This window comes from Mustelus asterias, chromosome 2 (assembly GCF_964213995.1).
Source record: "Mustelus asterias chromosome 2, sMusAst1.hap1.1, whole genome shotgun sequence".
Classification (NCBI taxonomy): domain Eukaryota; kingdom Metazoa; phylum Chordata; class Chondrichthyes; order Carcharhiniformes; family Triakidae; genus Mustelus; species Mustelus asterias.
The window spans coordinates 77,017,121-77,030,597 of record NC_135802.1 but is presented as its reverse complement, the minus strand read 5'-3'; the positions used below and the strand labels follow the sequence as shown (position 1 = coordinate 77,030,597).

General features: G+C 42.5%; 1 protein-coding gene across 1 annotated transcript in view; it reads right to left on the bottom strand.

The window, feature by feature from the left end:
* gabbr2 (gamma-aminobutyric acid (GABA) B receptor, 2) overlaps positions 1-13,477 on the bottom strand; it is an 895,535-nt gene that overhangs the window by 142,562 nt on the left and 739,496 nt on the right. Inside the window, 1 exon segment of the mRNA XM_078200470.1 lies at positions 9,446-9,596. Within this exon segment, the coding sequence (XP_078056596.1) occupies positions 9,446-9,596 (151 nt within the window).

The following is a 13,477-nucleotide window of genomic DNA, read 5'->3' as shown; positions in this document are numbered from 1 at the left end:
TAAAAATAGAAAATTCTGGATAAGTTCAGGAGGACTGGCAGCATCTGTGGAGAGAAACACAGTTAATGTTTCAGTTCTGTAGAAGGATCAATGACCTGGTAATATTAACTGTGTTTCTCTCTTCAGAGATGCAGCCTAGGCCTTTTGAGTTTATCCAGCATTTCCTGTTTTTATTTCAGATTTCCAGCATCTACAGTATTTTGCTTTTATTTGAGATGTTCAATGAGACTTGGGTGTGCTTTTACAAGGAATGCAGAAAGTTAGTATGCAGGTGCAGATGCAGCAAGCAATTAGGAAGGCAAATGGCATGTTGGCCTTTATCGCAAGGGGATTGGAGTACAGGAATGAAAAAGTCTTGCTACAATTGTACAACATCAATCACTGTGGCCCAGATTTTACACAAGCGTTGGGCGCACAGAGATGGGAAAAATTACCTGCTCTGTGAACATTGCCTCTAAAAGTGTTTGCCCAAACTTCAGATTTTTGATCTGGGGGTGTTGGGCCACCTCCGAAGTGGTCAGAGGCGGGCCCAGCATGGATCGGGAGATTCGCACACAGATCGACCCATTTGAGAAGTTGGTCATCTATGGTGAAGTCCCTGTGCCTCAGAGAAGGTGTCAATTTTCAGGTGAGTATCCAAGCTGTAAATGTTGTCCAACTCTTAGCTGACCCTGGAACGGATGGTCCATCATGGGCTTTCCCTATGGAGAATCAGCATTGATGCTGCCTAATCAAAGTCTACTCTACTGAGCCGCTGAAAGCGTGGAGTGAATTTTCAAGATGCAGCCATGGAAATGGCAGTGTCTTGCACTAGCACCTAATACAGATATTCAGCAGCCAGATAGTTAGCTGCCAAGACTAAGAGGATGAGTAATGAACAGCGATGTGCTCATTATGCCAGCCACTTTCACCCTTGACATCCATTGATCAGAAGAACCCAAACTGTTGCCCTTACATTTGCACACCGTCATGTTATAACTGTGTGACCGAGAGTGAGTAAACCAGAAAGGCTGTCAATAGTCGCAGAGCACAGCATATTACCTCTAAGTCACAGCTGCAACATACATGGCACCAAGTATTTCTGCAGAGTCATTTTCTTCACCACACCATACCCAGTAATGTTTAATGCATATAAACAAACAAAAAGTGAAATAAAGCATTGCAATCTGAATGGCTCACAACCTTTTTTTATCTTACATTTTTATATAGAGGAGCTGCAGGGAAAGGGATGCTTCCAGCTGTCCCAGGACCTTCTGACCTGGACCTTCACAAATTGGTGGAAGATATCCAGAATAGGAGATCAGTTCCCTACCCTGCTTGTGGCCATCATTCTCCTGCAGCAACCAAGGTGGCCTGAATTCAAGTAGTGGTTGCAGTGAGCACATCAGGAGACCATTAGCGCTCATAGAATCAGCGCAGGAAAAAGTGCAATCACCTGGACAGGTGTTCTGTTCTGACAAGGTGATAGCTTGGCTCATCCAACACAGCTCCAAGGGAATGGTCAATTGTATATGCTACAGTGAAGGTGCAAGACATGGCACAAAACTCTGCTTTAGCATTGAGATTTGAATGTGTACACAGCTCATCGAAGCGCACAGAGAATGATCTGAATGAGAACTGTGATGCTCAGGACATCCCATGGAACAGGAGGCCATAAAGATTGCCAGTGTCTGAACAGCTGTCTGTTGGTGGCAGTGAATCGCTGGTAACAGATCATAAAGGCTGTTGTAAAAATCACCTTGGTACATGGCGGTAATGGTGGAGGTCTTTGCTCAGCACAATGGGACATTAGCATGAGAGGGAATGCAAAGGTGGGATAGTGTCATATGGATAGTGTGATTGTGTTTCCACAATGAGAAGGGCTGTACCTATATAACTCTTTTCATGTCTCACACAGGTTCCAGCTCTGTTTCTTTATCCCTGGCAAGCCCAAGTCAGATAATCTCCCACACACCAAGAGGAGACAGAGACATCCAAGGAGGCAGCGTCACATCTGACTTGCCACCAACTCAGGTTCAAAACCTTCAGAGGGACATAGCCTGGGTGCAGAGTTGGAGGCACAGGATATAAGTCACCACATCAGAGTGCAGATGGAGATCTCAGAGTCAGAGATGTCTGCGCACAGACCTCCTTGGAGGAGGGAGGTAAATCAAAATGATGCTCCAGTTGGCAGGAAAGTGAAACCTCAGGAATCATCTTTGGGGAACAATATTTGGCAACTGCAGATGTGTGGACATCTGGCAGTGTTCCCTGAGATAGTAGGAACTCTAGGGCTGCAAATGGAGGAGTCCATCACTGTCATGAGCTCCATGTTGTCACAGGGGCTCAACATGAGTTCTGTCTCATGAGGGATATATACAGCAACACTCAGAGTGGATGAGAGAACATTGTATCAGCCAGGATAGGTTGCAAGCCTCCCTCAGTAGTCTGGATCAGTCCACTCAGAGTATGAATGCTGATCTCCATGGAATACATGAGCAGTTATGTAACCTTAACAGGACAGTCACACTGTTGGCACAGTGATCGCTGGAATGGACGACTGCTGTGCACCAGCAGCCAGTCCCATCAACACAACCTGAAGGCCAATCAGGGATGTGCAGGTCACTGAGGAAGGTGATGCTACCAAAGGTTCCTCAACACCGTCATCTTCCTCCACCACCCCAGCCCTTTCGCGAGAGCCCTTGTCTGGTGCACATAAGCCTGCCCATGCAGAGATGTAGAGGCTGCAATCTGGAGGAAGTTTCAATGGGTGCCCACATGACAAAACAGGTCATCAGGCTCCTTATTGCTGTTAAGACAAAGAAGTGAACAGCCTGACTCCATCTCCTGTGAAGCAACACGGGGATGCACTTTGTTGGAGTGTACGAGAGCAAATGATGCCATCCATAATTAAGCCTTTTACATTATACATAGCAGCTTTGAATACTTCTTTAATATATTCACTAACACATATGTATGACTCTCTGTGTGTTTGTATACTAGAGAACACAAAGGAATGGTAACATTATTAAGGGTACTCTTCCAATAATAATGAGGGCAACATGCTAAGGTCTATCTTTACATGCTAGCAACAGGATTAAGGTTGCTGGCTGATTTGTGATGCTTTGGAGGTCTGCCACCTTCTCCACTGTATCACATATGATTTCACTGAGATGTTCTTTGTATCTTTCATTGATCCATCCAAGCCTGACTTTATGAGAGGCTCAATGATCAGAGTCCACGGGGATATGCTGGGCAACAGGCACATTTCAAGCATGGGTGCTGGGTGTAAGGCATCCACACTACAATATTATATCTTGGCCTAAGTGTAGGCATCACAGTTTGAGTGGCAATATATCATGCAGGTAATATTGGTCATCCTCTGTGCCCACTGTTTTGGTTGCATTCGCATTATGGTTGTCACAGAATGTGCTTTATGTGGTAAGCAAAAGTGTATAGAAGCCAGGAACGTTGCATGCGACACCCACATCAGAAACTGGACTATTGGCAGGGCTAGACAGTACACAAATCCTTTCAAAGAGCTGCTGTGGCGCAGTTATGCACTCCTCATTCACAAGATGCCTTATCCACATGTATGCTCCAACATCCAATCCTATCAGCATGAATAAACATAGGACATAGAACATAGAAAGCCACAGCACAAACAGGCCCTTCGGCCCACAAGTTGCGCCGATCACATCCCCACCTCTAGGCCTATCTATAGCCCTCAATCCCATTAAATCCCATGTACTCATCCAGAAGTCTCTTAAAAGACCCCAACGAGTTTGCCTCCACCACCACCGACGTCAGCCGATTCCACTCACCCACCACCCTCTGAGTGAAAAACTTACCCCTGACATCTCCTCTGTACCTACCCCCCAGCACCTTAAACCTGTGTCCTCTCGTAGCAACCATTTCAGCCCTTGGAAATAGCCTCTGAGAGTCTACCCTATCCAGACCTCTCAACATCTTGTAAACCTCTATCAGGTCACCTCTCATCCTTCGTCTCTCCAGGGAGAAGAGACCAAGCTCCCTCAACCTATCCTCATAAGGCATGCCCCCCAATCCAGGCAACATCCTTGTAAATCTCCTCTGCACCCTTTCAATGGCTTCAACATCTTTCCTGTAATGAGGTGACCAGAACTGCGCGCAGTACTCCAAGTGGGGTCTAACCAGGGTCCTATAAAGCTGCAGCATTATCTCCCGACTCCTAAACTCAATCCCTCGATTAATGAAGGCCAGTACGCCGTACGCCTTCTTGACCGCATCCTCCACCTGCGAGGCCGATTTAAGAGTCCTATGGACCCGGACCCCAAGGTCCTTCTGATCCTCTACACTGCTAAGAATGGTACCCTTCATATTATACTGCTGCTTCATCCCTTTGGATCTGCCAAAATGGATCACCACACACTTATCCGGGTTGAAGTCCATCTGCCACTTCTCCGCCCAGTCTTGCATTCTATCTATGTCTCGCTGCAACTTCTGACATCCCTCCAAACTATCCACAACACCACCTACCTTGGTGTCGTCAGCAAACTTACCAACCCATCCCTCCACTTCCTCATCCAGGTCATTTATGAAAATGACAAACAGTAAGGGTCCCAGAACAGATCCCTGGGGCACTCCACTGGTCACTGACCTCCATGCAGAGAAAGACCCCTCCACAGCCACTCTCTGCCTTCTGCAGGCAAGCCAGTTCTGGATCCACAAGGCAACAGCCCCTTGGATCCCATGCCCTCTCACTTTCTCAAGAAGTCTTGCATGGGGGACCTTATCGAACGCCTTGCTGAAGTCCATATAGACCACATCCACCGCTCTTCCTTCGTCAATGTGTTTGGTCACATTTTCAAAGAACTCAACCAGGCTCGTAAGGCACGACCTGCCCTTGACAAAGCCGTGCTGACTACTTAAAGTTTGAATTTTGACATTGTGTCACTTTCAGCATTGTGGGCATTGTTTCTTTATGAACAGTTTGACAACATGACCCTAACAGATATCACTAAAATTGTGGGATTTGGTCAGGTTGACATATAGAAGATATTTCCACCAGTGGGGAAGTCAAAAGCTAGGTGTCATAAATAGGCACCAATAAATCTAATAGGGAATTCTGAAGAAACGTATTTATCTGAAATTAGAATGTGGAACTCACTCTCACAAGGAGCAGTTGAGGCAAATAGCTTCATTGCAGTTAAGGGGAAGCAAGCTAAATGCATGAGGGCAAAAGAATAAGAGCATTTGCTGATGGGGCTAGATAATAACACAAGTTAGGCAGCATTGTAGACAGTGTAGATGATAGCATAAAATTATAAAGGGATATTGATAGATTAGGTGAATATGCAAAACTGTGGCAAATGGATTTCAGTCTAAGCAAGTGTACGGTTGTTCATTTTGGATTGAAAAAAGATAAACCAGAGTACTTTCTAAATGGTATGAAGTTAAATATAGTAGATGTCCAAAGGGACTTGGGGAGTTCAGGTGCAAAGGTAGTTAAAATGTCATGAACAGGTGGAGAAAAGAATCAAGAAGGCTAATGGAATGCTGGCCTTTATGTTTAGAGGACTGGAGTATAAAGACGCAGAGGTTATACTGCAGCTATGTAAAACCCTGGTTAGACCTAGAGTACTGTGAGCAGATCTATGCCTTAGGGATCATATTAGGCCTTGGAGGGAGTGCAATGTAGGTTTACAAGAATGATGCCTGGACTTCAGGGGTTTAATCATGAAAAGAGATTCTACAAATTAGACACGTTTGGGTTAAGTGGTGATCTTATCGAAGTCTTCAAGATACTAACAGAAAAATACAGGGCAGATAAAGATAAGCTATTCCACTGGTTGAAGATTCCAGAACTAGGGGGCAAAATCTAAAAATTAGGGCCAAACCATTTAGGAGACATGTTAGGAAAGACTTCTACACAAAAAGGGTAGTAGAGCTTTGGAATTCTCTTCTACAAATGGCAGTTGATGCTTGATCAGTTGCTATCTTTAAATTGGAGATAGATAAATTTTTGTTGAGCAAAGTTATTAAGGGACATGGACCAAAGGCAGATATATGGAGTTAGGTCACGGATCAGCCATGATCTCATTAAATGGTGGAACAGGAATGATGGGCTGAGTGGCCGACTCCCGTTCTGATGTTCCTACAAGAGAGGAGATTCTTGTGGAGTATGAACTTTGGCTCAGAACAGTTGAGCCAAAGAACTTACATCTGTGCTGCATGTGCTACAGAATTCTGTGCAGAAATGGTCCAAAAGTTTTTGAATTAACCTTTTTACTGAGCTTTTACATTTTCTGCTGCACGGTGTCCAATGCCAGTAACCCTGGATGTTCATTAACATGGGTAGCCATTGAAGAAGCTCAGTGCGAAGGCCGGAAAATGATATGCAAGATGTTATTGCAAAACACAATATTTTCACAAAATGCCCATCAGACATGTGCACTGTATGTAAAAGAAGTGGAGATCTGGCATAATCAGTCCCTGCGATTGCTTCTGTACCTCGTAAAATATCGCACACAATCTATTGGATTTTGAAAATTGGTCCGAGGATTGCTCAAAATTACAGGAAAAGCCTTTGCACACATGACAGATACAATATACTTCTCCAAACAAATAAATACAAAAGGAAGATAGTGTGAATTTTGAATTGGGATAGTATGTGAATAAACAAGCATTTCAGAGAAATAGACCTCAACTATCTACTGCAAATTATAATAAAACTGCTAAGAAATTATGCAGACTAAAACTTACAAAACAGATGGAAGCAGAACAAGACAAATGCCTGAAGGTAAAATTACCGACCATATTGGAGATAGGCAGCAGGGGACCTATGAAACAGAAACATTTAGCGATTTGGCTGAGCTATTAAAATGCTGGCCATTCCTAAGAAATGACATTTCCCTTGAGTGACCTTTTACAGAAATAAAATATGACTTCTTGCCTGCAAAACTAAAGCAGGTAACGTATAATAATAAAATATTGGAAATTACTATCATACTAAAAATAAAGATTTAAAATAAAATCAATTGGAACCCAACATTTGCCGCAGGTTGCTCAGATTCTGTTTTTCTATTTTTTTTAATTCACAGCTGGCTTTGCTACCTTGCATAAGAACACAGAAATCATCAGGACTGGGAAACGGCAACCACGTCAATTGGGATGATCCCAAAGTTTAAAAATATACCATAAAAATAGCCTATCCTTACTTCAGTTGCCTCAGTGCAATTTTAGTCAGGATAGTTTGATGAAGGATATATACTTTCAGTATAGGGCCATTCCTGGCAGAAATGTGCAATTTAAATACATTTCCTTTTGAGCTCCAGAAATAGCTGCTCACTCCATTACAAAATTATCTCCAGTGTACCTCAGTGCCTTATACAAATTAATGTAAACCCATCCAACACTAAATATAGCCATTCCCGTGCTGCACTAAGCTCCCTGCACCTCATGGACCTTCAATGGGTCCCTGATCCCTAATATGTCACATTTAAAATCCTCATCCTTATCTTCAAATCACTCACCTCAGCTTAGCCTTTCATGTATTCATCTTCAATCTTCTATCCTTTCATTCTTGCTTTATGTACACTGCTGCTCCACTCACTCAACACAGCTGAAAGAATCTTAAGCTATGGCAGACCTACTCTTTGTAGCTCCCTGCCCAAACCAATCTGCTGCTTCACTTCTCTCCATCTTTGAAAGCCCACTCACAACAAGTCTTTTGACCAAAAAAATTGTTAGTTAAGTCTCCTGACTCTCTCATCAATCTCTTTATTCCTGTTTGTTTTTCTTTTCCCTTCTTCTCCTTCTCTAAAGTACTTGGAGACATTTTCTACATTAAACGGTCTGTGCCATCCTGCTCGTTGTTTCCTAACTAAATCACTCAGATATAGGCCAAAACACAGAATCATTACAAATTCATTGCAGCATATTTCATTGGAACTGACAACTGCAAAGGGCTAGTTTATGGGATGAAGAAAGCCTTCAACACCATTGAATATGGAGTAAATTCCAGCAGGTGTGCCAGCTGTGGCTATGTTAGCACACTCATCCCTGAGTCACAAGGTTTTGGGTTCAAGACCCACACTAGGACTTGAGCACAAAATTCAAGGCTAACACTCAAGTGCAGTACCGATAGAGTGCTGTATTGTCAGAGGTGTTGTTTTTCTGGATGAGACATTAAATGGGGGCCACACTTGCTCCCTCGGTTGGATGCAAAAGATCCCATGGCACCATTTCAAAGAAGAGCATGGGAGTTCCCTAGCATCCTGACCAATATTTATCCCTCAATCACCATCATAAAAACAGGTTATCTGGTCATTGTCATGTTGCTGTTTATTTGTTAGTTAGTTTATCCATTAATCACAAGTAAGGCTTACATTAATACTGCAATGAAGTTACTGTGAAATTTCCCTAGTCGCCACACTCTGGCGCCTGTTTGGGTCAATGCACCAAACCAGCACGTCTTTCAGACTTGGGAGGAAACCAGAACACCTGGAGGAAACCCACGCAGACACAGGGGAAACATGCAAACTCCACACAGACAGTGACTCAAGCCAGGAATCGAATCCAGGTCCCTGGCGCTGTGAGGCTGGTAGTCATGCTGTGGAGATGCCGGTATTGGACTGGGGTAAAAACTGTAAGAGTTTTAACAACACCAGGTTAAAGTCCAACAGGTTTATTTGGCAGCAAATGCCATTAGCTTTCGGAGCGCTGCCCCTTCGTCAGACGAAGGGGCAGCGCTCTGAAAGCTAGAGGCATTTGCTACCAAATAAACCTGTTGGACTTTAACCTGGTGTTGTTGAGGCAGCAGTGCTAACCACTGTGCCACTCCATGTGAGCTTATATAAGCTTGCTGCATTTCCTATATTACAACTGTGACTTTGAGCGGTGGTTGTGAAAAACACTATATGTGTGAAAGCCTTTCTTTTAAAATAGTTTTGTCGTGGTTTAAATACTTAAGAATTTATGATGAGTATATTTGCTAGCGATTAGTTACTTTATTCATTCACTCAATATCATTCAATAAATTCACAGCAATCACATGGAAATAGTTAATCATTTTGAATAATACTATCTAGAGCTTCACTGTCAGTATCTACATATCGTCTGCTGCTGGACTTGGTTGTATAAAACTAACCCCATGAATTTCGCAACATACACTGAAAATGAATGGCTACCCCAGATCAATGGTAGGACTGTAATCATTATTATAGATGAGGAACACAATCTATATGAGCAGTGTTTGTGTTTTTATGATGTTGGGTGGGATTTTAGGACCTCGCTTGTCCTGAAACCATAAAATCCCACCCGAGGTCAACGGACCTTTCCATGCTCTGTACCCCGACTGCTCCGACTTCCGTGGCGGGCAGGACAGTAAAATTCTGGCCGTTATCTGAACTCTTTAATGTGACTCGCTTTAATGCAGCCGTATTAATTTTTTCTCCCCCAGAAAGAATTCAAATAAAATCCTTACTTCTGGTTTCGATTTTTGATGTTGAAGAAGAGAAAAGCACTGGACATGAACATTCCTAAGACAGTCAAAGCAGAAAGAATACTGTAGAGTGGTAGGGAAATCTTGCGCAGCTGTGGCTGTATAATAGTCCTGTCCTTCGGAGGTTCCACACCTGAAAGCAGAAACAGGAGTTCAACTTAAAATGATCAAAAATAACGTCCATTGAACTTCACACTGAAGTATTTAGCACAATTCATTAAATTAAATCATCAAAATCAAAAACACAGCAGTGGTTGCCTTGCCAACCTTGAAAGGCACCTTTTACTCATGCATCAACGTCAAAAAGCACAAGCCATCATACTCTAGCTCTGACCAAGGATTCATTACTCAATTATGTCTTTAAAATTATATATTTCATGTTTTTTTTTAGAAGCAAACATTATGAGGCAGATGAAGTGGTTTTCATTCGTCAGACAGCTCATTTGCTTGCACTATACTGAGCTACCCTCACCTGATAATGCGAGGCCCACTCATTCAATTATCTTTGCTGTGTTCCTGATGCTTAGAGTACTTTGTGCCATGGGGTCAGTCAAGAACGTTGGACAGCTACAACTGTTAAGGGCTGATAACTGTCCTTGAGCCAAATGTTTACCATTTAAGGATCTTGAGACATAAAGGCATATCATAGAATCGTAGAAACCCTACAGCACAGAAAGAGGCCATTCGGCCCATCGAGTCTGCACCGACCACAATCCCACCCAGGCCCTATCCCCATATTTACCCACTAATCCCTCTAACCTACGCATCTCAGGACACTAAGGGCAATTTTTTAGCATGGCCAATCAACCTAACCCATATTTCAGAAACTAATTGTTGGAACAAGATTAGAGGTGGGCCAAAAAGAAAGGACTTCCCTGTTATTAGGACCCAGGAATAAAATTATACATGAATCAACTATGTAGATAAAGAAAATTCAGTAAATGTAGTATAGTTGGATTTTCAGAAGGCATTTAGTAAGGTATATCACATGAGACTTGTTACAGAAATGTAGTTAAATAGAGCAACATGGAGAGAAATTCTTTTGAGAAACAGAAAGAGCAACTGAGTATTGCTTATCAAAAGAGAAAATGCTGGAAAATCTCAGCAGGTCTGGCAGCATCTGTAAGGAGAGAAAAGAGCTGATGTTTCAAGTCCAGATGACCCTTTGTTAAAGCCCACATATGAGTGTTGCCTATATTGGGTAAAAATGAAAAGCCACGAAAGCCAAGAAGTCAGTACTTGGTCAGATTTTTTAAAATCACTTAAGAAACTGATTTGCACAGAGAGATAGGGAATAAAATCTTGAATTTGTCAATGATGCATAAAGTAAGACATTTGGCAGGAAATGGGGAAGCCTGCAAAAATAGTAGCATAGTTGTGATAGTACTAGGCTGTTATCTTGTCTGGTCTTTCAACCGTCCTCACTGCAAGGGTTGGGTATACTGTGAACAATATTTCTCCACTGCTTACTATTCTCTGCTGTCCTCCGTCCCCTAGAGAGGCCAGTCCATGAGTCTAGTAATCTGCTTAATTAAATAAAATGTGGGAAGGGAGCTAGTATTAATAATGGTGACCATGTAACCACCGAATTGTCATAAATATCCATCTTGCTCACCAATGTGCATTAGGGAAGGAAATCTGCCATTCTTATCTGCTATGGGCTACACACAAGTCCAGCAACACGGAGAGAAATTTTGTTGATGGTCAGAAACAGAGAGGGCAACAGTGTTGCACATATTGGATAATAATTAAATGGCAACATGGTTGAGTCTTTGAATAGGTCTGGCAAATCACTCAATTGTATCAAACTTCATGAGTAAGTACAATGAGAATAAAAGAGAATGAGAGGGCACATCAAGGTAGCAAAAGTGATATGAGGAGAAATCTTTTTACGCAGCGAGTGGTTAGCATTTCGAATGCACTACCTGAAAGTGTGGAAGAGACAGGATCAATTGAAGCATTCAAAAGGGAATTCGACTATTATCTGAAAAGGAAGAATGTGCAGGGTTATAGGGAGAGTGTGGGGAAATGGCACTAGTTGAGTTGCCCATTTGGAGAATCAGTGCAGATATGGTGGATGGGCTAAATGGCCTCATTCTGCACCATAATGATTCTGTGATTCTGAAAGTGAATAGGCCAGAGATGCTGCATTCATCTACCAATCCAGATCACCACTGGAATGGTGAACTTGATTTATCTATTAATTCTTCTTCTGCTCAGCAGAGTCTAAGAGACCACCTGTAGGACTCAAATCCCCAATCTCATCCAAAGGAGCTGAGGACTCATTCGGGTAGACCAGTGCCACTAACACTTTCTCTGTCTCATGCCCTACACATCTTTGTTGCAATCTCTCTGAGCTCACACCTATCACTGACCTTCTTATCTGCTTCAGTAGCTCCATCCCTAATACATTACATAATTCATCACATTTCTCCCTCTCTTTACCTCTGAAGAATATCTACATGGACTCAAAACATTAACTCTGTTCCTCTCTCCACAGTTGCTGCCAAATCTCCAGAGTTTTTCAAACATTTTCTGTTTTTACGATCAAAACCACCCTTGGTTACTATACCGGTTTCTAGGGTAGGAACACATGTGCTGATAATGGTGGTGAATTGATTGTCCTTGCTTATCCATGTGCAGAATACCTTCCAGGGAGTCTGTAGTCATCTGAATCTGTAGTTGTGTTGCACTACCACTGTGCTAAATTGGAAGGAGGAAGCTACAAGAACATCTTCATCATCAATGATTATGGAGTTTAGTACATACAGTGCAAAAGACAAGACTGATGCATTTGCAACCATCTTCAGCTAGAAGTGCAGAGTGGATGATCCATCAAGGCCTTTTTCTGAGGTTCCCAGCATCACAAATGTCAGTCGCCAGCCTTTTTAGTTACTCCAAGCAATGGTTGAGACCACAGGGGACAGCAAAGGCTCTGGGTACTGACAACATCCCGGCTGCAATGCTGAAGACTTGTGCCCCAGAACCAGTAGTATCTCTAATCAAGCCCTTGCAGTATATTTATAACACTGGCTTTTGCATGACAAAGTGGAAAATTACCAGGTACAGAAAACAGGACAAATCCAAGTCAGCCAATTTCAGCCCCATTGGTCTATTCACAGTCATCAAAAAACTTATAGAAAATGTTGCTGACAGTGCTATCAAGACAAATTTTTTCAACAATAACCTGTTCATTAATGTTTGGTTTAGGTTTCATCAGGACTATGTGGTGAGATGAGAGTGACTGTTCTTGACATCAGGGCAGAATCTAATGAAGTGTAACATTAAGGAACGCAAGTAAAATTGAAGTTAATGGGAATTAGGGGGAAAAGATTGTCATTGGCTGGTGTTATACCGAGCCTATTGGAAGGTAGTTGTGATTGTTGCAGATCAATCAACTACAAGACAACACTGCAGGAGTACTCCAGTGCTGTGTCTTCCACCCAAATGTCTTCAGTTGCTTCATCAATTATTACCCCTCCAATAGAAGTTTAGAAGGGGAGCGTTTGTTCATGATTGCAGTGCTCAGTTCCAATCACAATTTCTCGAATAGGAACACAAGAAATAGGAGGGGTTGACCATACTCGACCATTTATCAAGCCTCTTCCACTATTCAATATGATCATGGCTGATCTTGGGCTTCAAATCTACTTGCCAGCTTGCTCCTTGATTCTAAGAGACCAAAAATCCATTCGACTCAGCCTTAAATGCATCTAATGAGGGAGCATCCTTAAATCTTTAGGGATAGAGAATTCCAAAGATTCATAGTTTGAAGTAATTCCTCCTCATCTCAGTCCTAATTGATCAACCCCCTATGCTGAGACTGTGCCTCTGTATTTTAGATTCCCTGAGCAGCAGAAATAATCTCTCACTATCCACCCTATTAAACTCTATCAGGATATTGTATGCTTCAATGAGATTGCCTCTTCTCAACTCCAGAGAATACAGGCTCAAATTAATCTGCCTCTCATCATAGGACAACACCTCATTGCAGAAAACAATTTAATACCACCT